This window comes from Kogia breviceps, chromosome 14 (genome assembly GCF_026419965.1).
Source record: "Kogia breviceps isolate mKogBre1 chromosome 14, mKogBre1 haplotype 1, whole genome shotgun sequence".
Classification (NCBI taxonomy): Eukaryota; Metazoa; Chordata; class Mammalia; order Artiodactyla; family Physeteridae; genus Kogia; species Kogia breviceps.
In genome coordinates this window covers 54,953,302-54,980,844 of record NC_081323.1, presented here as the reverse complement: position 1 = coordinate 54,980,844, position 27,543 = coordinate 54,953,302, and the positions used below count along the sequence as shown (strand labels likewise).

At 54.7% G+C, this 27,543-nt stretch overlaps 2 protein-coding genes across 9 annotated transcripts in view; both read right to left on the bottom strand.

Annotated features, from left to right (window-relative positions):
• KCTD5 (potassium channel tetramerization domain containing 5) overlaps positions 1 to 21,160 on the bottom strand; it is a 29,225-nt gene extending 8,065 nt beyond the window's left edge. The window contains exons 1-5 of one of the 2 annotated variants that reach the window (XM_067012090.1): positions 20,856 to 21,160; positions 8,865 to 8,973; positions 7,110 to 7,201; positions 5,029 to 5,124; positions 1,392 to 1,517 (exon numbers count right to left, since the gene is read on the bottom strand). In XM_067012090.1, the coding sequence (XP_066868191.1) occupies positions 1,392 to 1,517; positions 5,029 to 5,124; positions 7,110 to 7,201; positions 8,865 to 8,973; positions 20,856 to 21,107 (675 nt within the window). In that variant the 5' untranslated portion in view covers positions 21,108 to 21,160. The remainder of the gene's footprint in view (positions 1 to 1,391; positions 1,518 to 5,028; positions 5,125 to 7,109; positions 7,202 to 8,864; positions 8,974 to 20,855) is intronic. The other variant, XM_059039136.2, reaches the window with a different exon arrangement.
• Positions 21,161 to 21,469: 309 nt separating this feature from the next.
• Positions 21,470 to 27,543, bottom strand: part of PDPK1 (3-phosphoinositide dependent protein kinase 1) — a 73,524-nt gene continuing 67,450 nt past the window's right edge. For all 7 annotated transcript variants that reach the window (XM_067014241.1, XM_059039132.2, XM_067014237.1 and 4 more), the window contains one exon: positions 21,470 to 27,459. In XM_067014241.1, coding sequence (XP_066870342.1) covers positions 27,343 to 27,459 — 117 coding nt within the window. In that variant the 3' untranslated portion in view covers positions 21,470 to 27,342. The remainder of the gene's footprint in view (positions 27,460 to 27,543) is intronic.

Below are 27,543 nucleotides of genomic sequence, written 5' to 3'. Positions count from 1 at the left end.
GGAGGTGGGGTAGCCTCCTACCCTGACTCAACAGGAAGCACGTCCCTAGGCATGGCACCAGGACCCCTTTGTTCCCGGCCCATTGCGGGGACCTGCACCAACCCCCACAACAGCCTGTCCTAGGCAGCGGCGGAACAGCCCGGACCCTGTACTTGCAGCTGCAGGCACCCTTGCAGGCCAGGGGCTGGGGGTGGGGTGGGGGGCAGGATTTGAGGACTCTGGAGGCCCCAGGGCCTGGACAACTGCCCAGTCGTGCTGGGGTGAAAGAGCTGCCTCAAGCACCAGTGGAGGACGGCCACCGTGGGAGGACCAGCAGGCAAGGTGAATCTGCCATCCATTCCCAAGCCCATGTCTCCAAGGAAGACCCTGAAAGGTTCACAGGGGCAGTTCTAGGCAGGTAGCAGCCAGGGTGGCACCAGCCAAGAGTGTGAGGAAGGCCTGGAGCCCCCGGTTTAATGTCATCAGTTAAAACCCCTCTGGCCTTGCCCACACTCACTCAAAACACCCTCTGACAGCATGCCGGAGCCTTCCACCAGGGCTGCCTGTGGGCCTAGGACACACAGGCTGGCCACCACAGAGCCCCTGGGTCCCCTCAGAGCCGGCTGTGGGGCTGTCCAGGCACCACCTGGCTTGAAGGTCCAGAAGTCCTGCCCAGGCTGATGCTGGACTCTGCAAGGACAGACAAATCTGGAGTCACCGACCTCAGAAACAAGCCCAGAGGAGATGCCACTAGAACCTGTCACCTCCAGGCAAGCGTAGCAGCTGCTCCCTGCCACGAGGCTGCCCTTGCGCTCCTCGGGAGACAGAAGGGCCAGACATCCAGCAGGGAGCCGGTGCAGTTCAACAGGAACTGGTCTGTGCCAGGCCAAGGCAACACTCCGTGGAGTCCCAAAATCACACAACCTGCCGGCTCTGCTCTGTTTATAAACCAGCACGACTCCCAAGCCTGGGATGGGTGTATCCAAGGCAGGTGCCACCAGGACGCCCTGCCCTCCAGCCTCGACGTCCCCAGTCCCCAGGAAAACAGCCCACAGTGGCATCACTCAGAAGCATAGCCCCCACTGGCAGGACTGGAAGACAGCAACACTTCCAGGAGCAGGCTAGCGGGTTAGAAGAGGTGGGGGCGGAAGGCCTGGGCTATGGGGGCCACAGCGTGTTCAACAACCCCGCGCTCCACCACTCAAGTCCCGTGGACATCCGTGTCCCCTGTTCCAGGATTCTGCTTCTGATATGCCAGGCAAGAATTACGTGATGGTGGACAAGCAGCATGAGGCGAGCCAGCCGCCAGGAAGCCTGCACGGCCAGGAGCGCCGTGATGACAGTAAGAAACAACACAACAAAGGAGAGAAACCCAGCCCTGCAGAGGGCACTCAGGCCGCAGCCTCACCCACCTTGGCCTTCTCACTGGGCTCACTGGTCGTGCCGTACGGAGAGTTGTGCAGCTCCTTGGAGACCACGCAGAGGAACTCGGCCTGGTCTTCACTCCCGTAGTTGTAAGAAGAGCCAATGCTGACCAGCTGGGAGGAGAGAAGGCCAGTGGGATGTGGGCAGAGAGCCTTACACACCTGGCTCAAGACCAGCCCCCCGCCAGGAGGGAAACAGCCTGCGAAGACCCCCGGCAAAGACAGCCGATGCTCGGGGAAGCTAAGGGACAGGATTCAGCCAAGAGACTTTTAACGAACTTACTGAAAATAAAGTCCCTGAACACCGACACTCAAGCTTGGACGCACCCGTACACACACACCACACACATCACGTGCAGGACAGGCCTCCTGTGCCAGCATGTCCAAGTTCCTCTCAGGTTCCTGGCTGGGTCCAGGGTACACTGAGCGACCCGAGGAGGGGAATGCAACGCTGGAGTGGGCACCAAGCGGGCCAGGCCCGAGAGCAGGCAGCGGAGCGGCGGCACTCTGCTCTGCCCATAAGTTGTGCCCTCCACACGGGCTCTGAACACACGAGTGTGAGCACATGCCCGCACACATGTGAGGGCGAGCCCCTCCCCAGGGAAGCCAGGACCAAGCCTTCCTCCCACTGGGGCTACTGACCGCGAAGGGGCATAGGAGGGCTGCAGCAGCTCCAACAGGCTCAGGGAAGGGCCAGGGGTGAGAGAGATGCCGGGGGTGTGGTTTCCCACGCCTCAGCCGCAATCTCAGTCTGGGTGTGTCCACGCCCAGGGCCCTGCATCCTGGGGCTTCCAGGTCACCATTACAGCCACACAGGAGCTGAGGGCCAATCCCCCTGCTCCAGCTTAGCCCAGAACCACCAGAGACTTTGTGTTTAATCAAAAGAAAAGCATTAAAATTGTAGTGAGCTATCAGTGGCACAATTATCGAGGCAGTGCCTGGAAGGCCCTCCATCTTTGCTCTACTTATGGAATTGGCCAGGGGCGGGAGTGCCACTTGCAGTGACAGGACACGTTGAGCACCATCAAGTGAGGGAAGTGTGCAGAGCAGTACAGCCCGCTCTGGGAAAGGAGAGGAAAGCCCCAGGGCCAGCGTGCCTGCCCTGCCTCTCTGGTGGAGAGAAGTGGATGGTTTCTAGAGGTTATGGAGGGAACTGAGCAGACCCCCTGAGAAACTCATCCCTCCCACCCTTCCCCCAAGGCTAGGTATGGTGCCCACCTGTCAGCCTCTGCCAGAGATAACAATCTGGATGCTGGGGAATGGGGTCCAGGGAGTTTGTGTTTTGTGTACACGTACAGGTATTTGTTTTCCCAAACATGGGACTGATTTTGCAGCAATGCTGTTTTGTAATTTCTTTGTAAACCTTAGGCTTTTCATTGGGGGTTAGATGGCTACCAAAGCGATAGTGAAATAAAGAGTTGAGGAAGGGGAGGAAAAAAAAAAAAGGCCTGTTCTAGGAACAGACTGGAAGGCTGTTCTAGGTTCATAAATGCCTCTTGGAGATAGGCCTGCCACCTGCGGACCTCAGGGGTGCCGGCCCTGGATGCAGATGCAGCAGCGCGTTATGCAGCCACTCATAACCAGGTCTGCCCAGGGACTACATCTTCACGAGGCGTGCAAGCCTCTCAGAACCTGGCTCTGGCCTTGTCATTGACCACTGGGCAACTCTGGGTTCAGCCCCACCACCTCACAGGGTCCTAGGCTCTGGCCCCTCTTCCCCTGCAGTTCCAGCTCCTGTTTCTGGGAAGTAGACAAGTGAACAAACGTGACCCTTGTTCTGGGGTTTCTCTGGCATGAACGGGGGGAGCACATCCCCAAGGGAGGAACTGGACAAAGCGGGTGAGACTTGGTAGAGAGGAGCTAGCTGCTCTTTGCTGTGGGTTTGGGATCCGTTCAGAGGAGCTCAGGACAAAGCCCCTGAGCTGGTCTCGGGGAGGAAGTACCCATGCAGGAGGCACGGGAACCCCTCTCCTCCCTTCCGCAGGAGCCACAGCAAGGGTGACCTACCTAGTTCACGGATCCTGAACCGGTGACCGCAGCTCCTGTCTCCCCAGCCCTTTTCCAGGCTGCACACCAAGGGACAAAACGAGAGGCGGTGGGAGCCTTCCTTTCCTTTGTGAGCCTGGGGTGACTGTGCTGGGGTCAGGGAGTGAGGAATGCAAATGCAACCACGGACCCGCCTGGACACCCTCCACACCCCCGCCCCAGGGCAAGGGCAGGGCATCAGAGCAGCCCTGCTGGCTATGTCTCCGTCTCTGGGTGGAGAGTGGGACCCAAGTGCCGACTGCACGTTTCATGACATTTCAAGAGGATGCCAAGCATTCTACAGCCTGATTCATTATTTCAAAAGACCCATAAAAAAGGGTAGCCTTAATTAGGAGGGATGCCAGGGGACCCCGTGATTTCCCACCGTGGACAGAAAGCTGGCACCAGAGGATGCTCTCAGGAGCCAGAGGGGGTGGGCTGGAGTCACAGACCTGGTCTCCGCCCTTCACGACCAGCGCCTGGGGCTCCAGCCGGGCAGGCTCATAAGCCCAAACCTCAGAGTCTCTGCCTAAGGCACACAAACAGCGACAATGAGCTTCTGGGCAAGGTACCACCCACTCAAGAGGACATCCTTTCCATGTTCTCAGGTCCAAAGGTAACAGGCTGCAGTTCCCCAGGACACGAGAGGCAGCATACCCACAGAAACACCAGAGTGCTGTGGACAGAGGGCGGTGGGTGGGCAGAAGAGACTTGGCTCTCACCCCTTCTCACAGCCGTCCTAGCAAAAGCAGAGCTGAGGAAAATGAGGGGCATGGCCGAGCCAGAATCAGCAGCACTTTCCAATCAAGGGCAGGACAGGGGGCTGGGGGGCTGCAGAGCAGCCCCAAGGGGAAGGGCATCTATGCCAACAGCAGCACAAAGGAGCCAGAGCCCCATCTTCTCGGCCAGCACGGAAGAGCCAGGAGGGGGGCCAGGGCGGACACGGGAGGGGACGGGTGGTGGGGTCAGGCCAGGAGGCACTCAGGATATCGACTACACACACACACACACACACACACACACACACGGACACGGACACACTGACACACGGACACACAGAGATGTCAGAGAAAAGCACACAGAACAGTTCTCCCATAAAGAATGGGCTAGACTAAGAAAAATAACTGCAGAGGGCTTCCCTGGTGGCGCAGTGGTTGAGAATCTGCCTGCTGATGCAGGGGACATGGGTTCGTTCGTGTCCCAGTCCACGAAGATCCCACATGCCGCGGAGCGGCTGGGCCTGTGAGCCATGGCCGCTGAGCCTGCACGTCCGGAGCCTGTGCTCCGCAACAGGAGAGGCCACAAAAGTGAGAGGCCCACGTACCGTAAAAAAAAAAAACTGCAGAGAGAAGACTTGGGAGGTGGGACCCTAAGAACAACTCTTGCTGCTCCCCCCATCACCCGTGACCAATCCAGTCGGGACTGGTACAGCTGCTGCTTGTGAGAGGTGCTGGAGACATGATAGCAACCCATGCTTCCATGAACTGCAGGCCACCCAACACCTCATTACTGGTCCCGGGGGGCCAGCTGACCTGACGACCCGAGCAGGGCCTTTATAATTAAAAGATCCACTGTGCTGCAGGCTCAGGGGGTACTCTACCTGCTCAAACTTCCAGCCGTCGGACATGGTGGAGACCATCTGCGTGAGCTCCTCCTCCTGACACTGGAGCACACGGTACACGTGCTTCACTGGCACCTGTGAGAAGGGCCACAGGTGAGGGCAACGCCTGTGCCCCGCCCCCTCGCAGCCCCGCCCTACGTGCCAATCGGGGACAGGGATGGGGACGTTGACGGTGCGGGGGTGGCCAGGGGAGGCCGACGGTTCCCTTCCACCTCTCGGGCCCAGATCGTGATGCCTAAAGGAACCCCAAAGGCATCCACCAATGAAGCAAAACAAACATGCTGGAACAGCTGCCATTTTTTGCTTTCCCATCCACCTCCAAAAATATTTCCATTTCTGAATTCCAAAATAAAATGAGTCATGTTCCTGAAATCCCAAGAGCACCTGTGGCTGGATGTGAATACACAATGACAGCCATTCTTGTACCTTAGGGGAACCACACAAAGTCTCTGAACTAAGGGGGTGCCTTGAGAGCCAGGCAGGACCAGCCTCAGCCCTGCTCCCAGAAAAAAGCTCTCAGACACGCACAGCAGCTCGGACAGGAGCCCGTGGATCTTCCGATCCACTCACCCACCCGACCTTCACTGAGCTATGCTCCAAGCTCGGCTTCTGGCAACACCGCGGGGAGCACTGGCCAAAGGCCTGTCCTGATACAGCTGCCGCTCCAGCCGATACACAACATGTCAGTGACAGGGTCACAGCTCGAAGTACACTGGGGTCACCACACAGCCCAAGTGCTTTCATTTGTGAAACAGTGGAGGACACTGAGCGCTGCTCAGCCTAAGCCTGCTAATCCCCTCGCCAGCCTGTGAGGGGGCCTCTCCCACATCCACCATGCAGGGGGGACACAGGCACAGAGGGCTGGTGCCAGCCCAGGTCACAGGGTTCGTAACCAGGGGGCTGGGTGGAGGGAAAAGAGGCCTCAAACTGGCCAGAGATGACTGGGGAGCTCGTGGCCACATCTTCTGCCCCCTCCCTGGGCCCCTCCCGCTGTCCCGATGGCTCTGTGGCTCCTGCAACAGGGAGAGGGCAGGGGCTGTGTGGTGGGCGGTTCCAGCCTCCCACACTGTCACCCCAGTGTGTCCTCCCCTGGCCCCTGACCAGCCACTCGGAGCGGCCAGGCTGTCAGCAAGCCTCTTCACAAAGGCCAAGAGCTCCAGCTCAGGGCCTGCCAGGCACCCAGAGGGAAAGCCTGGGGTGGGTGGGGGCAGTGAAAGGGTTTTAAGTGGACGGGGACTCTTCATGTAGTCTGGCATGAAGCTCTGAGAGAAAGTGCACTTCACAGCAGCCTCCTGGCAGAGGGAACCCGCCGGGCAGGACCTGGCGCTCTGCTAGCAAGTGCAGAGCTGGCACCACAACAAAGACTAATGCCTAGACCCTCTGGTACCTCCCTTCGTGGGAGGTGCTAGACACAGCCCACCTCAAACAACACTGGCCTAATGGGCATCAGAGTGGCTGTGCTGGCCCTGGCACTGCTGACTGTGGCCAAGTGCAAATGGATCCCACATGGGGCTCTGCACCATTGGGGACACAGTCCAACACAAAGAGTACCTACTGAGCCCTTCCTTCCTGGTAAAAGACAAACTCTCATCATGCCTACACACACCTACAGGACCTCCACCTCATCTGTCTGTGCCCAGCTTGCCACCAACTCCCCTGTGCTGTCCCTCCAGCCACACTGGCCCTCTGAATGGGGTAAGTACTCAGCTACCACAGGCCCTTTGCACTCGCTGTGCCCTGTCTGCAACGCCCTCCCCGAGACAGCCACACACTCAAGCCCCACAGAGGCCTCCTGCTCTCCCCCCTGCCCACTCCTCACCCTCACTGGACTGTCCTCCTCAGCAGCTGCTCACCGTTCCCCACTGGAGTGGGACCCCCGAAGCACGTGCCCTGCGTGCCGGCCAGGGCGCCAGCTGGCAGCACCGTGGGAGGTGTCCAGAGGGCGGGCCACAGGCGCCAGGACAACTCCAGAGGAAGCCGGTCAGCAAGGAGGGAGGGAAGCAAGCTGCACCTTTATGCCGGGCCTCGGAAGGTTCCTGCACCTTAGTCACCGGTCTCACCTGTGATGTTCTGCTGTCTCGTTCTCTAATTTTGTCCTTTACAAGTTTTATTAGTGAGGTGATATTGTAAAATTCTGCTTCCTCCAACACCCCTAGAATAAAGAAAAACAACTATAATTCCCACCAGATCAGAGAATAAACGTGTCTCTGCCCCTCAGTGGACCAGTGGACCAGTGGCCCGTTCTCAGCCCAGCCCACTGGAAGCCCCTGGCCCTGTCTTGCCATCCTACAGACTCTGCAGACACCACTGGCTCTCAGGGCCCCAGGGCGCACATGGAGAAAGGGCATGTTTGTGGACGCACATCTGGCCTGTGTCCTTCCAGGTGACCCACTGGGTGCTGAGTTTACGCCGGGCCCCCGGGACGTTTCTCAGACACACCCCCTCCAGAGCCTGCGGCCGTCTGTCCTGGGCTAGCAGCCACCTCACATGGGTCCCTGCATCACTCAGTCAGAAGACAGCTGGTTGAGAGGCTGCTCAGCTGCGGGACTCCTGCCAACTTAGGAACCCTTTCCTGCCGTTTGCAACGTCCCCAATTTAGGGGCTCTGAACGGCCAGGAAACTCTGAAGAGCGGATCGGAGGGGCCCTGACTCGGGGGCTCCTCGTGGGTATTCCAGAAGGTCAGGTGCATGCCTCCTGCCACCATGCCTGGTCGTCCCAACCAGTCTGCACTCTGCACAGCGGGTCCCTGCGCTAGCGGCACCAGGAGCTCGGAGCCGTGGGCTCTGTCTGACCCTCGAGCTGCAGCCTAATGAGGTCTCAAGGACTCAGCAGAGCGGGGGGGTGGGGCAGCCACCACCCAGGCAGACGTCTCTCTCTTCAAGGCCCCAAAGGGAGGGGCACCTGGCACGTCCCATCTCAGGATGACATGGGAGCAACGTCCTATCAACCCTTCCCTTTGGATCCAGGGGTGGGGACTGTGGGGCTGCGAATAAGCCCCGGAAGCCTCATATAAGCGCTTTGGCCTGAAGGGCCAGCCTTCTACCATCCAGACGCTCCAGACACCCCTCGTGCTCTGAGGGGCAGATGGGAAACGGCACCCATGGGGGCCTTTCTCCCGAAAAAAAGCACTGCGTCTGAGGCTGATGGAAGACAGGTGAGCGAGGCCGGGCAGCAGGGACTTGATCTGTGGCAAGTACCACATTTGCTTTCTAAGCAAATCACGCTGGGAACAGTTTGCCTAAAACTGTACAGCTGCACACACAGAACACACGTGTGTGCATGAAAAAGATGCTGCAAAAGAAGATGCAGACACACAGCCGGAGGAGCAAGAGGGCCCGGAGAGAATGAGGGAGCGGGCTCAGCTCAACAAGCAAAGGGGAGAGAGCCCCGGGCTCTCAGCACTGCCCCGACTCTGAGCTGGGAGTCATAGCACGGCAGACATCTGGAAACGCAGGAAGAACTCAGAGGGGGTTCTGCCAGGGCTGCCCCAGAAGGAGAGCAGACCTGGGGTGACCGAGACTGGGGACCCCCAGGAGGCAGCAGGCCCCAAGCTGTGTGAATCAAGGCAACCAGAGAGCAGCGGGCCCCAAGGAGGAGCCCCACCCTCATGGCACCACCAACCAGACATCTGAAGGAGTGGGTTGCAGTCCCAACTGGCCCCCACCCAGCTCTGGATTGTCTCAGCTTCCTGGAGGAAGAAAAGGGGAAGAGGCAGCAACAAGCAGCCCTGTTCCCTCTGAGATAAGCATCTGTGAGGGATGGAGTTGGAGAGTAAGGGAGGGCTCCCACAACCCTGGTCCCACCTGCGACTCACCTTCCTCGGCAAGGTCTTTGTTAATGACCAGCTTTCCGTGTCTCAGGTAGTTCAGCACAGGCCCAAAATAGGTGGGGTCTCTGTCGATTAAATAGGCACCTGTTTCATCCTACAAAGAACAACACACCAAGGTGAATCCCAGACAAGAAAGCACAGTTCCCACAGCTGGCCGGCAGCCCAGCCACAGCTAAAGGGGGTTTTGGAGGCTTGTGGGCTGTACGTATCTCACACACAACTGGAAGGATCAGCGTTTATGGTGCTTTAGGGAATCCCTAAGCAGTGTTGCCTGCTTCCAGCCACCTGCAGCTGTTGACCCTGATCTGTCACCACTGCAGGTGAAGCTAAGTTTAAGCTCTGTTGCATCAAGGTGACCTCCCTATTTACTCTGAGGCAAGGAGACTGTGTACAAGGCCTCTTTCCTCACAGCTCCAATAATTCCTGAGAGCGAGTTCATCCTTTTCCCATTTCAGCAACCGTCCCACAAGAGTAACCTGACACACTTTCACCCATGGGATGCTCTCAAAGGCGGGACTGATGCCAAGAGGTCAGCATCTGAAGGACACCGCAACCTGGGCCGCCACTGCTCATTTTGGGGCTCCTCACTGGGCAGGACTGGGTAGTCAGAGGCTCATGGAATACAGCTTTATTTTCTGCTGCCAAGTGACCCTAGCCCCCCTGAGACTGCTGACCACCGAGGAGGCCTCCCCAACAGCAGCGCCTCCCGGGGTCCATCTACAAAAGGTGCTCCCTCCACACCTGGGAAGGTCCTGCTTCGCCCCCAGGGCCAGGGCCTTTCTGAGTGTTAGGGACCCTCACAGCCCACGGCACACAGTGTCCAGGCATCTTGGCAGGGAGGTGGTGAGGCGGAAGCCCCTGAACCTCTTGGACGTGGTGAGCCCACGGGCCCCAGAGCTCACTCCCACTGGGAGGAATCTCAACTGTGAAGCGGAGTGCTGTGTTAGGGCCCCCTTCTCACTCATGAGCATCAAATCTGGAATTTTGTGTAATAAACCTGGTGGTTTCAAGGGTTTCCTCCCGAGTCCACAAAGAAGTAAAAACCTGCTCTCCTCAGATCAAATCTGGATGTGGGGCCAGCGGGACCCAGAGCCTCGCTGATGGGCGGCCAGGCCCCGCTCAGCCCGAAGCACCTCTGCCCCTTCCTCTCTCCCACAGGTCCTGCGTGATCAATCCAACCTCCTGCCCCGATAGGCCACCGCCTGGTCCCCCCATGGGCTTCCTGTCCCCCAGGGCAGCATCTAACCACACACAGACCCCCAATTTCATCTAAGGAAGCACTAGTCAGATGTCCCAAGGGACCCTGCCTCCCGGCCTGGCTCCTCAGCCCTTTCTCCAGACTCCCTAGACCCCTCGTCTTCTCCAAGCAAGGCCAGAAGACCCCTGGGACAGGCTTCTGGAAGAATGATGCTTTAGCAGCTTCTCTACTGGTGAAAAACAGCCGCCATTTCCTACAAAGGGGCTGAGGTCTGGAAAGAAAAGGATGGAGCTGCCGCAACACGGAATCCAGGGGCTCTTCCCTGCACCTTGCGGATGAAAAGAGCCCAAGTGTGACAAGTGCAGATTGCCAAGCTCAGGAATTATTCATCGGCTCACTGCTACCTCCACAGACAGCTGGCAGAAGGTCGAGAAGGAAAGATCAGACATGGACTGGGCTCATCTCTGCCCTCAGGACACCCCAGGGACCCTCCCGTGTCACATGGGGCTGAGGCCCCACAACGGGGCTGAAGGCCATGCCACCAACACACTGGGTATCTGGCTCAGCACTGGGAGTGGGCGGGAGAGGAAAAGGAAGTGACCCAGGCCTCCAAACCCTGGAGGGATGGGGGATGGGACAGAGAAGGAGGGAAAGGAGGTGAGCCCACAAAACTGTGGTGGTGGCATGCCCAGGGCCAGGTGAGAGGGCCACCATCCAGATGCAAAGGGACCCCAGACCAAGCACTGGAGAGCACTGGAGAGCCAGCGATAGGGCTGGGCCTCCAGACACCAGGCGGCCCCAGAGAAGGGCAGGGGCGGGAGGCTGCTGAACAGGGGTGGCTTTTTCACTAAAACGCCACTTGGCCAATGCTCCGAAGGAACTCCTCCTGCCCAGGCCCAGCCCTCAGCTCAGCGCACACCAGGCCAGGCTCGTGGCCCCATCTTAGGGTGCCTGAGGTGAGGCCCTCTAACCCCGGGGGGCTGAGGACTCCCCATGAGGGACTGGGGACCCAGCACCCAGGCTGGCAAATGCAGAGGCAGCAGCAAGGGGTTGGGGGGACAGCACGCCCCCACCAGCCTCCCCAACATGCTCCCACCCATACCCTGTGCTCAAAGGCAAGTGGCTTCCATGCTCAACTACCCAGCCATCCAAGGGAGGGGCAGGCCTGTCGCTGTGTGGGGACCCCTGCCTTCATAAAAGGAGCAGCCTCATGGATACTTCCAGAACAAGGCCAAAGAGTCCAAGGCGTTTGCTGCCAACTGGCTGGAGCCCAGGCCCAAGGGTGGAAGAGCAAAGAGGATCCCACCTGCGTCTCAGGGTCTGGAACCCAGCAGATGTTCCTGGTGGCCCACCCGGAGAACAAGAGAGGCAATGCTCCCTGAAGATGCCGGGAGCACAGCTGGGAGAGCTGGCACTACATTGAGGAGGGCACAGAGCCACAGCCATGGAAGTCGAACCCCTGGAGTCCAGGCTCATGCTCGGCTACTCAAGGCGCACTGCTCCTCTCTCCAGGCCTCAGCTTCCCCATCTGTCAAATGAGATACTCAGCCAAGAGGAGCCCAGGGGCCCTTCTGGCTCTAACGGTCTGTGTCTAGTCCAACGTCTCTTCAAGGTGACAGAGCTGGGCTCGTGACCTGTCCTGGGAGCTGGGACAAATTCCAAGGCAGAGGAAGCCACATGCTCTGGCCACAGAGATGGGGAAGCACAGAGCCAGGAGACTGAAGCACACACCTGGCCGGGCCCACGGAGGCCTGAGCCTTCCACGCCTCCTCCCCAGGTAGGAAGTGAAGGCAATGCCTCTAGTGACAACCTCTCCACCCCACCCCCACCCCACAGTCCGTGGCTTATCTTAAAAACCCGTGTGAAAACCTAGAGGAGGCCATCCTGGGCACTCAATCCACACATGGGTTTAGAAAGCTGGGGCCGAGAGCACCCCAGAAAGAGAGGCCTGGATGCTGGGCATCCAGACCTGCACCAGAGCACTGGCTTCCCATAGCTGGGTACCCCCTTGCATCTCAGGGAACACATGCCAGCTCCCTGGGTGTCCCAGGACCCACTGCTTGAGCCGGCCTCCAGGGGACTAGGGAAGATGGAATGGGCTTCAGTTGGGACCCCTGTCACCCCATGCTTCTCCCACGTGGTGTCACCAGCTGAGGGCAGGAAGCTCAGTCCAGCAGCTGACACGCTGGCCCCAGGAGTGTGGCCTTAGCACTCCCTCTCGGGAGGGAAGACCCACCCATCTAGACCTGGAAATGCAGGCCCATGGGGTGACCCTAAGATACTGAAGGTCAAGTGGCTATCCCCTAGCAGTGACAAGCCCGCCCCTCCAGCCCCACCACTGCTAAGCAGACTTCAGGAGGCTTCATGGCAGCTTCCTCCATGGACCCCACAGGGCTCTCTAGCCCAGTTTCTTCCCGTGGATTTGTTTTGCTCTGATGTGCTTCATTAAGAAACAAGGACGAGGACTTCCCTGGTGGTCCAGTGGTTAAGAATCCACCTGCCAATGAAGGGGACACAGGTTCAATCCCGGGTCTGGGAAGATCCCACATGCTGCAGGGCAACTAGGCCCGTGTGCCACAACTACTGAGCCCACGTGCTGCAACTACTTAAGCCTGCATGCCTAGAGCCCATGCTCTGCAACGAGAAGCCACTGCAATGAGAAGCCCGCACACCACAATGAAGAGTAGCCCCCGCTTGCTGCAACTAGAGAAAGCCTACACACAGTAACGAAGACCCAGTGCAGCCAAAATTTAAAAAAAAAGAAAGAAAGAAAGAAAAAGAAACAAATAAGGCTGAGACTCTAGGGTTAGGAGAGACTGGGCAGCAGTATGTTGGGGCAGCGCTCTCATCCTACAAGGAGTGCCAGGGCCCCCAAATTCCACTGGGATTTATCTTGGGCAACAGCCCAGAGGACCGCAGACTGATTCTCGTTTAGAGGCACCCAGGCAGGAGCTCTGGAGGAACACCGTCTTACAGCACCTGAGCCCGAGCAGCACTCGAGAGTGTACATGTGCCAGCAAAGGCTGCCTGCACACTCAACTGTGACCAGGCTGCGACTGACACGGGCTCCAGGGCCCTCGGCTTCTCATGTTGCTTGTATTTGTAAGTGGCCCTGGGGCCTCCATCCTAAGGCAGAAATAAAGAAAACTACAGAACACAGAAAAAGAGAAAATACCAAAACATCCCAAATTCAGAAGTCTCAGGCTCGCTTATGCAAAAGCACAGAGAGAATGGTCTCCGTGACACCCACACCAGCAGCGGAAGGGGAGGCCCAAGGCTCGGCCACCGGCAGCTGTGGTAACAGCACCCCATCCATCACCTGCTCACGGGAGAAGAACCTTGTGATGTGCACTTGGCATGGTCACACTTACAAAAGGCAGCAAGACACGAGGATCTCTCTCCTCCCTCCCTCCATCGTCTCCTCAATTTATATAACAAGCGTGTGCTACATTTATATAGTGGCAAGGCTTGAGGTTTTTGGGTTGTTTTGTAAAAGAGCCAGAATTAAGATTGCTTGCTTGACAAATCATTTTCCTCTATTGACTATCCCCACTTCTCACTGAATCTGCATTTGACCTACTTGTGAGGTGCTGGCTTCTAAAATATACATCTACCCTAAAGGCATAAGAGAGAGAAACGCTGGACTTGGCTATTGAAGATTTAGTGGAGGTCATGCCCATCAGGTTACACACTGTTTGCTGGGGGCTCACTGATGCCCAAGTTGGCCAAATCCCACTCCAAGGGGGCCCAGCCTCCGAGGCCGAGCTGCTGGGTTCCAGGGAACTGTGAATCCTGCATCCCCGAGCCTGTGCCGCAGAGGGAACACCCTGGCCACGGCCAGGAGCACCCTGCCCGCAGTCATTTCTCTGAGAGGAGCCAGCAGGCAAGACAGGTCAGAGCCCACGTCACACGCTCTCTGAGGAGATCCCTGACCTGCAGTTCCAAAATGGACGGAGGCAGAGAAGACGATCCTGATTGGAAACCCGCGCAGCCCCACCCCGTCCACTCCCTTCCGAGTAGCCCAGCAGCCTCAGCCCTCGGTGCTGGTTAGGAGGCAATTCTCTGACAGGGCCACTGAGGTTCTCCTGCCCTCCTGTGCCTGGCCCTCATATTCAAGACAGATTCGAATGCACTGTGCAGCAAAACATCGTGGGTTCAGGGCAGGCCGCCCGCCCCCTTGATAGAACCATGCACATGGACTTGAAAACGGCTATAAGGAACGAGGGCTGAGGAAGTCAGGCTCTCAGGCAAGGCTGTAGACGGAAATGCATTCTGTGGCCACGTCTCACTCCAGCTCCGTACATTCTCTGGAAAGGCCAGCACCTGGCTCCTTTCTATCACCTTCCCAACTTCCACAAACACACGAGGAAATGGAACACGAGAAACGCATGGCCACTGGAGACTAGAAATGCAAAGGGTTGAGTGTCCCAAGCTAAACGCAAGATGTATTCTGTCAAATTTCCCCATTTGAAATCTAAACGCAAAAGCATAGAATTTTCTGTACACAAACATTTGCAATCAACATAATCACAAATAATTTTCACTCTGAAATTATCCATTTAAGTGATTCTGTTTCACTTAAACCTTCACCTCTGCCCTCTTTTCTCTTTTGTTTTCTACAGTTTGTCAAATCCTTGACCTAGAAGAGGCCTTAGACATCATCAATTACAAATGAGGAAACAGAGGCCCAGAGGCCCAGAGACCTGTCCAAGCAGCGGATGTGCAGAACTGTGCTGACGTGTGTGGGAGTGCTGGCTGCTTCTGACTTAGCTTTCCCCACATAAGACCTACGACACCCGGTGTACACCTGGAAATCGGAAACCCTCCGGCACACACAGGGAATAAAGGAAAAGCAAGGGCTCTGGGTCATTCCCACCCTCAGATCTCAACCAGCACCCAGCTCTCCGGGCCCTGAACCCCGGGTGCCTCCCAGTCCTAGAATGTGGCTTAGAAACAGAATTTAGGGTGACTTAGAGGACTCAAACAAGGCTCACTAAGAAACAAATGCAAGAGGACGTGTGAAGGGACCCCAGCACATGAGGCTCCTGGTTATTCTCACAGAACAAACGTGCTTCAAATTCACCTAAGGTGGGGGGGGGTCCCCACCAAGCTCCACGAACAAGTGGAGATGGCTCACAGGGACTGTTCAGCTCAGCAGGACAGGGGCCTGCTTGGAGCAGATGCCACATCAACTGTGCAGACAGAAACAGGCATCAGGCCACCCCAGGGTGTGGGGCAGTTGTGGGCAGGATATCGTGGGTGGACCTACCAGCCAGAGAGCCACCCATCCAGGTCACAGCGCTATGAACACCTCTGCCACAAGGCAAGAGGGCAGCCATCTGTCCGGATTTCTCAGGTACTTCCCTCCCTACAGACACTCCAGTTACAGAACACCTGCACATAAATCCCCTACAGATGCCACACTACTTAGCTTGGTGGCAAGAGAGAGAGAGAGGGAAACTAGGAAGTCAACCTGACATGGAAACAGGCGGAAACCACGACCGCCTGGGAGAGAAACACCAGTAGGAAGAGCCCAGGGTCCCTGGCCGCAAACCTTCCCACAGTGGTTCTGCCAGCCTGGAGGCAAGGCCCCCTCCAGGTCCAGAGTCTCCAGTCCCCTGGACGCCAGTCACTCAGCTCAGGCAGGCAGGACATTCTGCAGCCAGGACGCCCTGCCAGGGGTTCACACCACACCTGCTGCTCCCAGGGGTGCCCGAGCCCTCCCCAGCATCTGCCCCACAGCCACTGACCTGCTGGCTCCAAGGCGGCCTCTGTTTTCTTCCTATGCTGGGCCCTGCCGGCAGATCCGGTGCAGAGTTCCCCCTTCCTTCTCGCTGGGGCTGAAAAGCAGGCCCATGGCTCCTCTGCACCCTCGCCCACCTCCCCTCCTCACCAAGGACTGCCTGGTGCCCAGCACTGCCTGCCTCTCTGTTACCTGTTTCGAAAAACCTACCTTGGTCTATGTAGTGGCAGTGATGGGCTGGCCCAGCTCATCACCTCCAGAACCAGCCCCAACGGAGGCTGACTTGTAACACCAGGCCAGGATCCTGGAAGCCAACCACTGAGGAAACTAAAACCCACAGAACATAATACGGATGACGAGGGGAGATGAACGGTACACACCCCTGCTCAGACGCCTCCCTGATGCCACGAGCCCATCCCAGACACACATGGAGGATGGTACTGAACTCTGGAGCTGGGTTCTCCAGGCTTGAGGGCATCAGGTTTTTTGTACGATAACTCGATGGCTGCCCAGGAAGCTGTGCCCCTCCCCCTTGGCACAGGCTCCAGTGCCCAGAGTTGGGAACCGGCCCTCCAGGGCCTGTCCTAAGAAGTGTCCGTCTGGGAAGCCAGGGGCACTGAAGGGCCCAGCTTCCTCACCCCACCCTTTGAGGCCGGCCCAGCAACCAGAGCTACTTGCCAGTAGCATGAGGTTTGCGGCAAGTGAAGGAGAATGTAATAAGTGACAAACGGAAACAAAAACAAATTCTGAGGGGGACAAAAAAGCATTCTTGGTACATTCTTTCTAAAAACAAAGTACAAAAGTAAAATAAAGACTACTAAGAGCCATCTCTAATTCCTGCAACAACCCAGCACCAGGCACTGTGTAGGGGAGGGCTCATATTCCTCAGCTTCCTTAATTCTCACAACTCCTCCTCTGTGACTCTGCTCAGAGAGGTACATTAACTAACCCCAAATCGCAGGGCAGGTTAAGTTGTGGGAAGAGTCAAAGTCAGGCCTGAGTCCAAAGTCTAACTCAGCCACCATGAAAAGTGCCCCATACCCCCAACACCCACATCCCACCAACTCAAGACCGGAATGTGCTGGGCGCTCTGCAGTCTGGGGAGAGCACCAGTGCTCGAGGTGGCCTGCTGGCACGCTGGCCACACAGACCCCTCCCTGGGTGCCACACAGAGTCAGCTCCTCTAAAGGACTTTAAAGATTCCTGGCCCAATGAAAGCTGTCCTTGAGCATCCCTGGATGCTCACTCCAGGGGAACACAGCCACAGTCAAGCCATAAGGAGCTGGCATCTCTGGGTTCCCATAAAACTCTATTTGCAAAACCAGGCAGGTGGACTGCAGCTTTCTGACTGTTGCTCGAAACCAAGACCAGTCACTGTCCTGCTGGCCAAGAGCAAGTGAAGGCTGCCTGTGCGGTCAGGGGAAAGAGGAACTGCTCTGCAGTTGACGACCACTTCCTCCCAGCCACCCTCAGACGGCTGACAGGGGGACGGCTGACGGCTGTGTCCGATGCCCCGAACAGCTCTCCTCACTAAAGGCAAGCCCTCCCTCAGGGCTTCCCTGCTCAGGTCCGAGGAGCCCCGTGGAGAGGTGACCATGGCATCCATGGCAAGAGAACCCCCACTGCACTCGGCCACCACCTGCCCAGGGCCTGAGCCAGGCATGGGGTCAGGGCTGAGAATATGCTTGGAGCCAATCCTCAAGCAAAGCGTGAGACGAAATGCACAGTGGCTCGGGACCCCAACTCCTGGCCTCAGACTGGAGACCCAGCCCTCTCACTGGAGCTCACGATGCTCTCAGCCTTTCGCCTCTGACTTAGTCACACGGAACATAATCTGCCGTTTCACTCTAAGTAATCTCTTCTCCTGCCAAGCGGCTTAAAAGATAGTCCTTCCACCCACACCCCCATCACTTAGCCCTGTCTGTAAAACTCCTTTCACTATCTTTCTAATCCTGAAACTCTAGCCAACACCAAGTATGCTGGGGGTTGGTACAGGCAAAGAACTGCAGAGGACATGGCATGTCATCAGAAACACCTCAACGGCCCCGCCCCTCAAAGACCCATCTGATGCCATCACATCTGCAACCCCAAAGCCAGGACAACGGCCCTGTTGAAGGGCAAAAGCTCATGTGAAACACACAGTTTTCTCCAGGCCTGGATCAGCTGCAGAGACTGAACCCCACCCCCCACCCCAAATCCTACTTAATCTGAGTGGTTTCCAACCACCAAGTAGTATTTCCTGTTTCCCTTTTATTCCTAAAGCATCTCCACACTGAAACAGGGACTGATTCAGCTCTGAACAAACTCTAACCTGTTTTCAACAATGCCACTGGGCCAGGTACCATGGAATACAGAGAGATATAACCCAAATGAATCACATGTCGAGTATTTACAAAGCACTTCTGGGAAGGAGTGTTACACCTGGCCTGCCCCTGATGGAACAGGGGAGAGAAAAATGACCCTGGATAGCAGGTGAACAGATGCCAAAATGAATAACACAGACACAGCCCTACTGGGGAAGCACCAGGAGGAAGTGAGAATTCACACTTGGGCGACCTACAGAGAGAACTTCGTGGCAGCAAAGGCCCCAAGTCAGAACTGGAGACAAGAGGGTAAGGGTTTAGTGGCTTGGGGCACCGTGGGCAATGGGTCCCAGTTACAGCCCAGCTCCCCACCCTCCCTAACAACCTGTCTGTCAGCTATTTAACAAAGCACTCCTCCAGAAAAATGTCCTGACACCACCCCTCCCATAGGGCTTCATGACTGAGCTCCCCGCCAGATATTGTGCGCTCCAGGTACTCTCCCAGTGAACTCCAAACCCATCAGGTTCCTGAAAGATTCCAGATCTTCCACTTCTTGGAACTCCTCCCCCTGATCTCCCCACCCAACCCCGACCCAAGCACTACTCTGTAAGACCAGGTGCTCAATAAACAGCAGACAAATGCCCAGCAGGAAATCTTCCACCAGGTGCATCCAGTCCTGTGAATTTCTGCGATGTATGCTTTCATCAATCTTAACTATGAGGTCAGGGCTTGGAGATTTTTACATGTGAATCAACATCCTGTTTCTCTTCCATCACATAATTGCTAGCATCCTACTCTTCCAAACACCCCTTTCCCTCCACCCTCATCCTCAGATTCCTCACTCAAGGTTTAACTATCTAGGAGTGAATCTCTGGGACATTCTTTCATCAGAACCAAAGGGGGAAAAAACTGAGAAGAATGAGTACCTTATACATTTTCTCATTTGAGGTAAAACACTCTACGACCATGACTAGTAGGAATTAGCATTACTCTTTCTGGCAAATTCACATCTGTGGCTAAAACTAACCCATATTTACTATCAACTATTTTATGAGACAGAAACTGTATCTGCTGCATTACCTTTATGTTCTAAATTTCAGTTTTACAGTTGGGAAATCAAATGTGGTTAAGTGGATGATGGTGAAAAAAAGCAACTTCAACATAGACATACTCTGATAAATTACCATCCCCAAAGGACTACTATACAATTAAGCATAATTTTTTTAAGTAGTCTTGAGACAGTAAAGACTTAACTGGGCAAACTATAGTTAATCAGCTCTGAATAACTGTCTCAGTGCTGAACAGACAGCCATTGCCTCAAAACAACCCAATGGACAAGAGCAATGTAAAATCGGACTCAATATACAAAAGAGAAATGCTCAAGTAGAAATGCAAGTGAATGACCACTAAGGCCCACTGTTTAAACAGAAAAACAAAACAGTATAACATACACCCACGCTACAAAAGGAAAATCATAGCTAACAAAAGCTTATTTCTATCCTGGAGATGACTGTCATTTTCTCGGAGGTCAACTCTCTAAGAGTGGAGAGTTTGGTCAAATGAGCAATGGAAACAGCTGGGAGGGGTGTGGGGTACCAAAGCGCTGGCATCTCAAACCCTGATTTCTACCCATGACTGGTGGTTTTGTGGTAACTCGAGTTCTCATTTCCCGATCATAAGGTCATGCCACACAGAGGATGGTGTGTGTCAGGCTTCTGGATCTTGAAGAGGGATCTGAATCTTTCTGGGAAGCCTATGCCTGGCAAATGCTGGGCTGGCAAGGCACAAAGCCAAGTGCAATTATGTAGGCTCGAGTGAAAGACACAGGAAAGTTAGAATAAGGTTTGTGAACTGCCTAGGATAAATACAGGTAACAACTATTCTTCCAACAGAGCCTTTTCTGAGTTTCAATGCTGTTCAACTCCAGAGATATTCTTCAACCACACAAGTTTTGTAAAGGTAATAATCAAAATAGTTCCTAGTACCATCTGCACAACAGTATGAGCATTTAATCTGATGAAAGGCAATCAGCAAACCAAGCTAGAGATTCCTATCCTTTTGAGAGGGCAATAGGAAAACTAGGTTAATTAGAAAGCAGATTGAAAAAGATTTCCTATTTTTGCCCTTCCTTAACACCCCTAAGCCACTATGAGCAACATTCCGTTTGAAAAATCACTCTATGGACGGCACTTGCTGAGTGGGTGCGTGTTGCAGCTGAAAACGATGGAGCACCAACTCTCTAAATGCAAGTCACTGGGAAAGGCTGGCCACCCGTGTCAACCCCCCACACCAACGTTAATTAAGTCAAACGTCTGGAATGTGAGAAGATGAGAAGAACACCAGGGTTCTCGGATTCCAGAGCCACTAAGTACACTGAGACGGAGAAGAGGTGTTCTCACACCAGGGGCAAAACAATCTGGGGAGGAAAAGAAAGTAGATCCACAACAGAGTCTGGGGTCTGCGAAACCTCCTCCTCGAAGAGCAGAGAGGGCGAGACAGAGATACCCCGAGATGGACTGGCTGGGGATCTTCGAGGGTGGTGGGCTCCAGGGCACCATCCTCTCCTTCCCCGGGCCCAAGACAGGGAGTCGGGAGGCTCGGGTCGAGCTGGTGACGAGGGGAGCGCGGGTCTCGGAGCCGGGGCGGGTCTCCTCAGCGTGGGGCAGGGGGCGTGCGGGGGGCCGCCGACCAGAGCGGCCCGAACCCTCCTGGCTGGCCCGCGCGGCCCTCACCTTGTCCGAGTCCAGGTCGGGGTCGGCCTGGCACAAACGGTACAGGAAGGATTTCGGATCCCGGCACAGCGTCTGCCGAGTGGTGAGGAAGTAGGTGCCGCCGACGTTGAGCCGGACCCACTTGGACACGCTGCCGGGGCGCTGGGCTAAGGCGCCGAGTCCCGCGCTACAGCGGCGGCACAGGCTGCCCCCCAGCCCCGCCCCGAGGCCGCCCGGGGCAGGCGGCAACAGCTCGCAATGATTCTCCGCCATGATCCCAGCAAGCCCCGCCACAGCTCCTCTCTACCGGAAGCGTCCAGCCTTTAATACAGTCCTCCGAGCTCCGTCCCGCCCACAAGTCCGCCCTCGTAAAGCGCCCACCCCGACGTCACGCGGGAGGCGGAAGTTCAGGTACTGAAAAGCGGCCGGCTGTGCCACCTTCCGGCCGGAGCCCAGCGCGGCGTGGTCCGATGACGCCGGTGAGAGCGGGCCGCGGCGGAGCCGGGCGTCGGCCTCTAGAGGGGTTCGCTGGCCTCCGCCGGGCACCTGCGTGCCCGGACGCCTGGTTCCCGGCCCCGAATCCAGGTCACCCGACCCGCGCCCCGGCCAAAGGAAGAGCTACGTCAGCAAGCGTCTACACTCTACATGCTTTTTTATTACAAGACTACCGAGCATACGTGGAAAATTCATCATCCGGTAACTACATCTAAAGCACAAATATTCGAAAAAAAGAATAAACAGATTCATTAAATTATGATATGATTAAATCATCGACCAAATAGAAAATTTATATAATAAAGCCAGAAAAAAAGTTGTAAAATATAGTTTACAATAATTATTCACATTCAAGGCTGTACATCAATACATACAACAACGTGGCCCCGAACATGAATTCAATCCAAATAATTCATATATTAGATTTTAAATAACACAGAATGAACTAGAGGCCAACAGCCAGCAAATAACCTTATATAAGAATAAAAATACAAAAGTGTATATCCTAATATCATTGCATTATTTGTTTTCATTAAGTTTTTTTTTAATTTTTGCTTTGCCTGTACATCACAGTTACAGCTACAGACCAGGTAGAGAATATTATACATGTTCTAACTGACTGCCACCAACCTGAAAGACAGCTAACATACTACTGATTCATCCTATTTTGTGTTGTTAAGGAACAGCTACAGCAGCTCTAAATATTCCAAAAATTTGATTGCAATGTCCAAACTTATCATGACAGAGGCTTTTCATCAGCAAAACGACTCTTAGGGTTTCCGTGGTGGCGCAGTGGTTGAGAATTCGCCTGCCGATGCAGGGGACACGGGTTCGTGCCCCGGTCCGGGAAGATCCCACATGCCGCAGAGCGGCTGGGCCCGTGAGCCATGGCCGCTGAGCCTGCGCTCCGCAATGGGAGACGCAACAACAGCGAAAGGCCCGCCCAGCACAAAACAAAACAAACAAACAAAAAAACCCGACTCATTCATAGTCACTCAGCCAGATGGGTTAGACTAGGGTGGATTACACAGCTAAAAAACATTTTGCCTTTTGTAAAAAGTTCTCTGTACATAAAGTTTGGTATTTCTTCATATTGAAGAAATGAATTTCAAGGGAAATTCAGGTATACATGTAGGCTTGCCCACCACATTGTCTGAGCTACAGATAAAACTGCCCTTTGCTGAAATAGCTTCCGCCCCAGACCAGTTCTCCACAGGCAGCCTAGTTTACAACCCTGCAATCTTGGGCCAGCAGCCTGCACCCCTCAGAGGCTCTGGGAGTGACTCCTGCCCCGATTTAAGGCACTTGCCACGTAGTCTGCCTAAGAGACAAGGGCCACACCCACTTGAGTCACCATCAGTTCATGTTAGGTTTGGATAGGAAAAGAAACAATATGGAAAAACGCATATGGCACCACCTCCAAGAAGAGTACCTTCACCATGTTCTCATAGTGGCTGCAGCCTCTGCCTCATTCTGTGGACCAACCTGGGGAGAAGGGGATTTGGGGTGTCAGAGGGAAGGTAGGAAACCTACTTCTGCACAATCCAGCCATAATCTCTGGCATAGCCAAGTGGCACTGAGCATGGCACCTAGAAAAATCTTTCATGCATGTTTCACCTCAGAATTGACAGACCCCAAACTGAAGTGGAGAAATTAAGAATGAAACTAAATTTGGGTGGTCTGTACTTCAAGACAACTAGGCAACCTGCAACGCTGTGGGTGAGGAGAGAGGAGGAGAAATCATTAAATCCTTGTCAGCCAGGACAATCACATTCTACAATGAAAAAGCCTGGCCAACGTGCTCTACTGAACTGCTAAGACCTTCTGACTAAGTCCTGCGATTTGAAGAACACGGGGGCAAACACACTTCTGTAAAATCTAGTCTACTTTTTCAAGTAGAGCCTTTGCTCTTTTACTGATTCCAAATGGCCCAATGTACTTTCTGAGTCTATAAACTTAATTACAACTCATCCACTAAATATGTGGCAAGGTCAGTTCAACACTTTTTATCTCTGCTGACTGTGCAGATGCAAATTCAGTACCATTGTGGACACAAAGTACAAGACTCTGTAAATATCACCAAGCACTTGAAAGCCATAGCAGCAGGGATGGGAAAGTAACATGCAAGCACAACCAGGTTCTTTCAATAAAATAAGGAAATTGGCTTTTGGAAAAATATGTCACAAATGGCCTGCAGAAATGACAACATTTTAGCATTAAAAAAAAAAAAAAAAAAAAGCGCAGTCTTATTCAAACATTCTTGGGAACACACAGCTTACCAGAAATTGATTTGTTCAGGATCTGTAGGACACAACTAAGAAAGTTCTGTACTGGAACTCTGAACATCTAAGCATCAAATCAAGACAGAGGAGAAGAAAGACTATACTAGTTTTAAAATGAACAAACTCTTTGACCCCAAAATACCACTTCTAGGAATCTGGGCAGGGTGGGGGCAAGGGAGATCAGAGTCAAAAATCAGAGATTTATAAGGATATTAATCACAGCATTATTTAAATAGTGAAAAACCAGAAACCATCTAAATGTTTTATAGCAATGAAATGGTCAGATAAATTATGATAAAAATTATTAACCATTAAACTCTACAATCATTAAAAACAAGGTTTTTGAACATTAAGATAAATACCAAGTGAAAAAAGCGGGGTGCAAAATGGTGCATGTTGCAATGTTCCCACTTCAGTTACAAAAGCAAACACACGTGTGCGGGTGGGGAGGAGGGGGCAGCAGGCTAGGCACCAAGATGCTCGCAGTGGTCTTTCCTGGGCGCTGAGCCTCCAGTTGATTTTCTTCAGAAAACAAATGTTTTAAGAAAGTACAAAATCACCTGGAACCCCATGCTGGCACCCTGTCCTCGGGGGTCTGTGCCACAGACTGTCTCCTACAATTCCTTCAGGACTGCACTACTACAAATACCACAGAGTAGCCCCCAAGGGGGCTGGGGTAGGTGCAGCTCCTGTCAGCTCTGGCATGACCCCAAGAGACATCTTTCCCAAAGCAAGTCTGTAACCAGCCTCCCGAGAGTCAAGGTTCAGGATGGCAGGCACGCAGGGTGCCACTCACAGGGTGGGGCTTTGTGCTCCACATGGGGCTGCCCATTGCCCGCCCACTGGCCTGGTCAGGTCCACAGAGGGAAGGAAACCCCATCCAAACCCAGCTTCCTCACGTTCCCAGAGAGAGGCAAGGCACAGCGGGCTGTCTGGGCCAGCAGAGCCTTGGCCCTCCTGGTCATCCTCCCTCCACTCTGTGCCAAGAAAGGCTGCATGGTGTGAGACCATCACTGCTTGACAGGTGCTGGCTTTGGTGCTTATCCCTGTCTTGTCCCCTCTCAGTAAGACACTTCTAGATCTATTAAACACCAGGGCATTTTCTTTCTCACCTTGGTTAAGACCACATTTTATATATATTTCTAGGTATGTCTGCATGTGTACAGAGACTGACACCCACGTCCACGTCTTAGAACATAAGGCACCTGCATGCCAGGATGATGGCTCAAAGGATGAGGTGGATAAAACTAAAGATGACATGAGTAAGCACAGGGTAAGACTGGAATATATAGGGGCCTTAAAAAAAACAAAAAGGAAAGAGGACTCTGAGCAGAGAACGGTGACCTATAAAGAAGGGTTCAGCTGTCACTGGCTCAGGTTGGGCAGTCACTTCAGCTCTGCCAGCTTCGAGCTCAACCCTGAACCCCTTATTCTCTGGTTTAGGAGGTTAAGATGGAGCTTGTCGGTTAAGCCTAGGAGGTAGTGGCGCTATCCAGAGGGAAGAATGCAAGGGAAGATTTGTCTCTCCCCGAGCAGCCCAGCCGAGTGCTCTTTTAAAAGCCAAATCAGCTCTGCTTGTTTCCCTGAAACCAGACACCCAGGAAAGACACTGTGCAGGAGCGGGCTCCTCACCCTCCTAACTGCACACACACAGATGAGGACGCTCTGACGAGGGTAAATATAAACACGGGAGTGCGCCTGAAATCCAAGTCCTGAAAGAAAGGGTCAAGAAAGACTACTTTTTGGAAAGCATGTGAACACAGGCAAGACTTTTCCAAAGCAAGAAGGAGGAAAGGGGGCTCAGCCTATGACCACAGGCCCAGGGCACCCTGGGACGCCCCCAGGGCAGGCACCCCCTACACCTTGGTACCCTCGACACCCACACACACACACACACACACACACACACACACACACACACACCCCACACACACACCCACACCCCACACACCCACACCCCAAGCAGAAACCCCTGGCAAACCTGGCTCCCACCTCTGCTCCCATCCAACCCCTCTCCCTGTCCAAGGACCGTGGGATTATCCACATCCGAACCTTTTTCCTAGTTTACGAGCCACTGCTATCATATCACTAAAACAGTTTAAGACATCCTTCCTCTACATGTGGACTAGTGGTCACACAGGGTGATGGATGGTTCGTTCGGGATAGGAGATGGGGACAGGGAAGTAGTCAGGGGACCTTTTCTGTGGGAGGTTCTGTTGGTGCCTTTGTGAAAGTCTAAAGGAAATGGCAAAGTCATCCCTCCCCGGGGAAAGAGCCATGTCTGTGAGCAGCAGCCTGCGGGCCCCAGCGCCTGCTTCTCTCCCACCTGGAGCTGAGGACTGCCCCCCAGGGACACCCTGGGCAGGGAGAATGGCTGAGCCCTGCCTGGCTGACAGGCGTTCTCTGTTCAGGGGGCAGCAGCAAAGACAATCAACGGACCAGTAAGCCCTGGACCATCCTAAGTGCACAGCAGTGCGCAGCCTCTAAAGAGCTAAAGGAAATAAGCCTGAAACTGGAGGAGACTGGGCTGGGGCTTGGGTTCAAGTGTGGTGTTCCTGCCCCACATGCAAAGTGAGTGACACTTTTTCCCAGGCAAAGTCCACTTGATGGGGACCAGATGACCTGGCAACATGAGAAGGCTTTTCGATTTTCACTGTGCATATGTAAAAACGCTCTGAGTTAGACTATGAGAATGTTCAACTTTAGCAGGAAAAGTGTGCATGTGGCAGCTGGGAGCCTGCCCTCCTCCATGAGGCCTGGGTGTGATGGAGGACAGTCCAGTGTGCCGACTCCAGGCACCTCTCAGCCCTGATTTAACCCTCCACCTTTCAAACAAAACTCTCAGGAGGGGCCACCAGCTCTCACTCCTCCACAGGGAGGCCTCCAGGCCCGTCTGCTGCACTGCCCGGGCCTCACACTGGGAGGGGAGGCCATTGAGCCCCGTCTCCTCGTACACCTGGTGTTCCTCCCGGGCAGGTACTCAGTTCCCCGCCTCAGAGGGCAACGCTGCTCCGAGGGATGACACATCGGAATGCTTGGCCGGCACCTTCTAACACAGCAGCGACTCCATATTTCACCTGGGCAACCTGTTCTACTTCTCAGTGCCCGAAGCCTGCCTGGCCAACACAACTCACAGACAGACAGCAAGGACCGCCGAAATCTCGCAGCCAGGGTTACTTGAGGAGGCAAGCATGGGCCGTGGGGACCAGGCCATACACTAGGGACGCGAAGAAAGGAGCACACGGACAAAAGCCAAGCCTGCCCCACAGAGCTCGGGGGCCACCCCAAGAGAGGTTGCCCGGCTCCCTGGTGAAAAGTTAGTTCCACGATGATCCAGGGGCAGAGAGAGCCCAGAGACATGCCTGGGTGGTCCCCTTGGCCACAGCAGGACCGGCAGGTGACAGGGCACATGGCGGAGAGCTGGTGCCGCGAGTCTGTCTACGAGTCCAGGCGGGAACCAGGTGGATGTGCACGATGCTGGTTCCCATGGCGAGCAGAGTGCGAGAAGCTCCACATGGCACAGAGAGCAAGCAAAGCGACCCTGAATTCCTTTTCGTTATTGGTTTTGTTCTTTGTGTGGTTGGGTATTTTTCTTTTCTTTTAAATAAAAAAGCTGCAAGGTTCCGCTGTCTGCGTCCCCCTTGAGATGGCTGGCAGGTGGTCTGGAAGTGTCCAGGTGGCAGTGAGCCGTGCTGGGCACACGTCCTGCAGCAGGTGCAGGGCCGCAGGCGTCACTGCACGGCAGCGTCCGGGTGGCTCTGGTATCTGTGCCTCCACACCTCCTGGATCTTTTTGCACCATTTGTGAGCATTCCCACTCGGGTCCATCAGGTAATACGTCCTATTCGGCTGCAGAGACAGAAACGTTTAACATTCTCCAGGGAGTCCCACCAAGACCAGCACCTCCACCCATCAGCGAGAAACTGTAAAAAG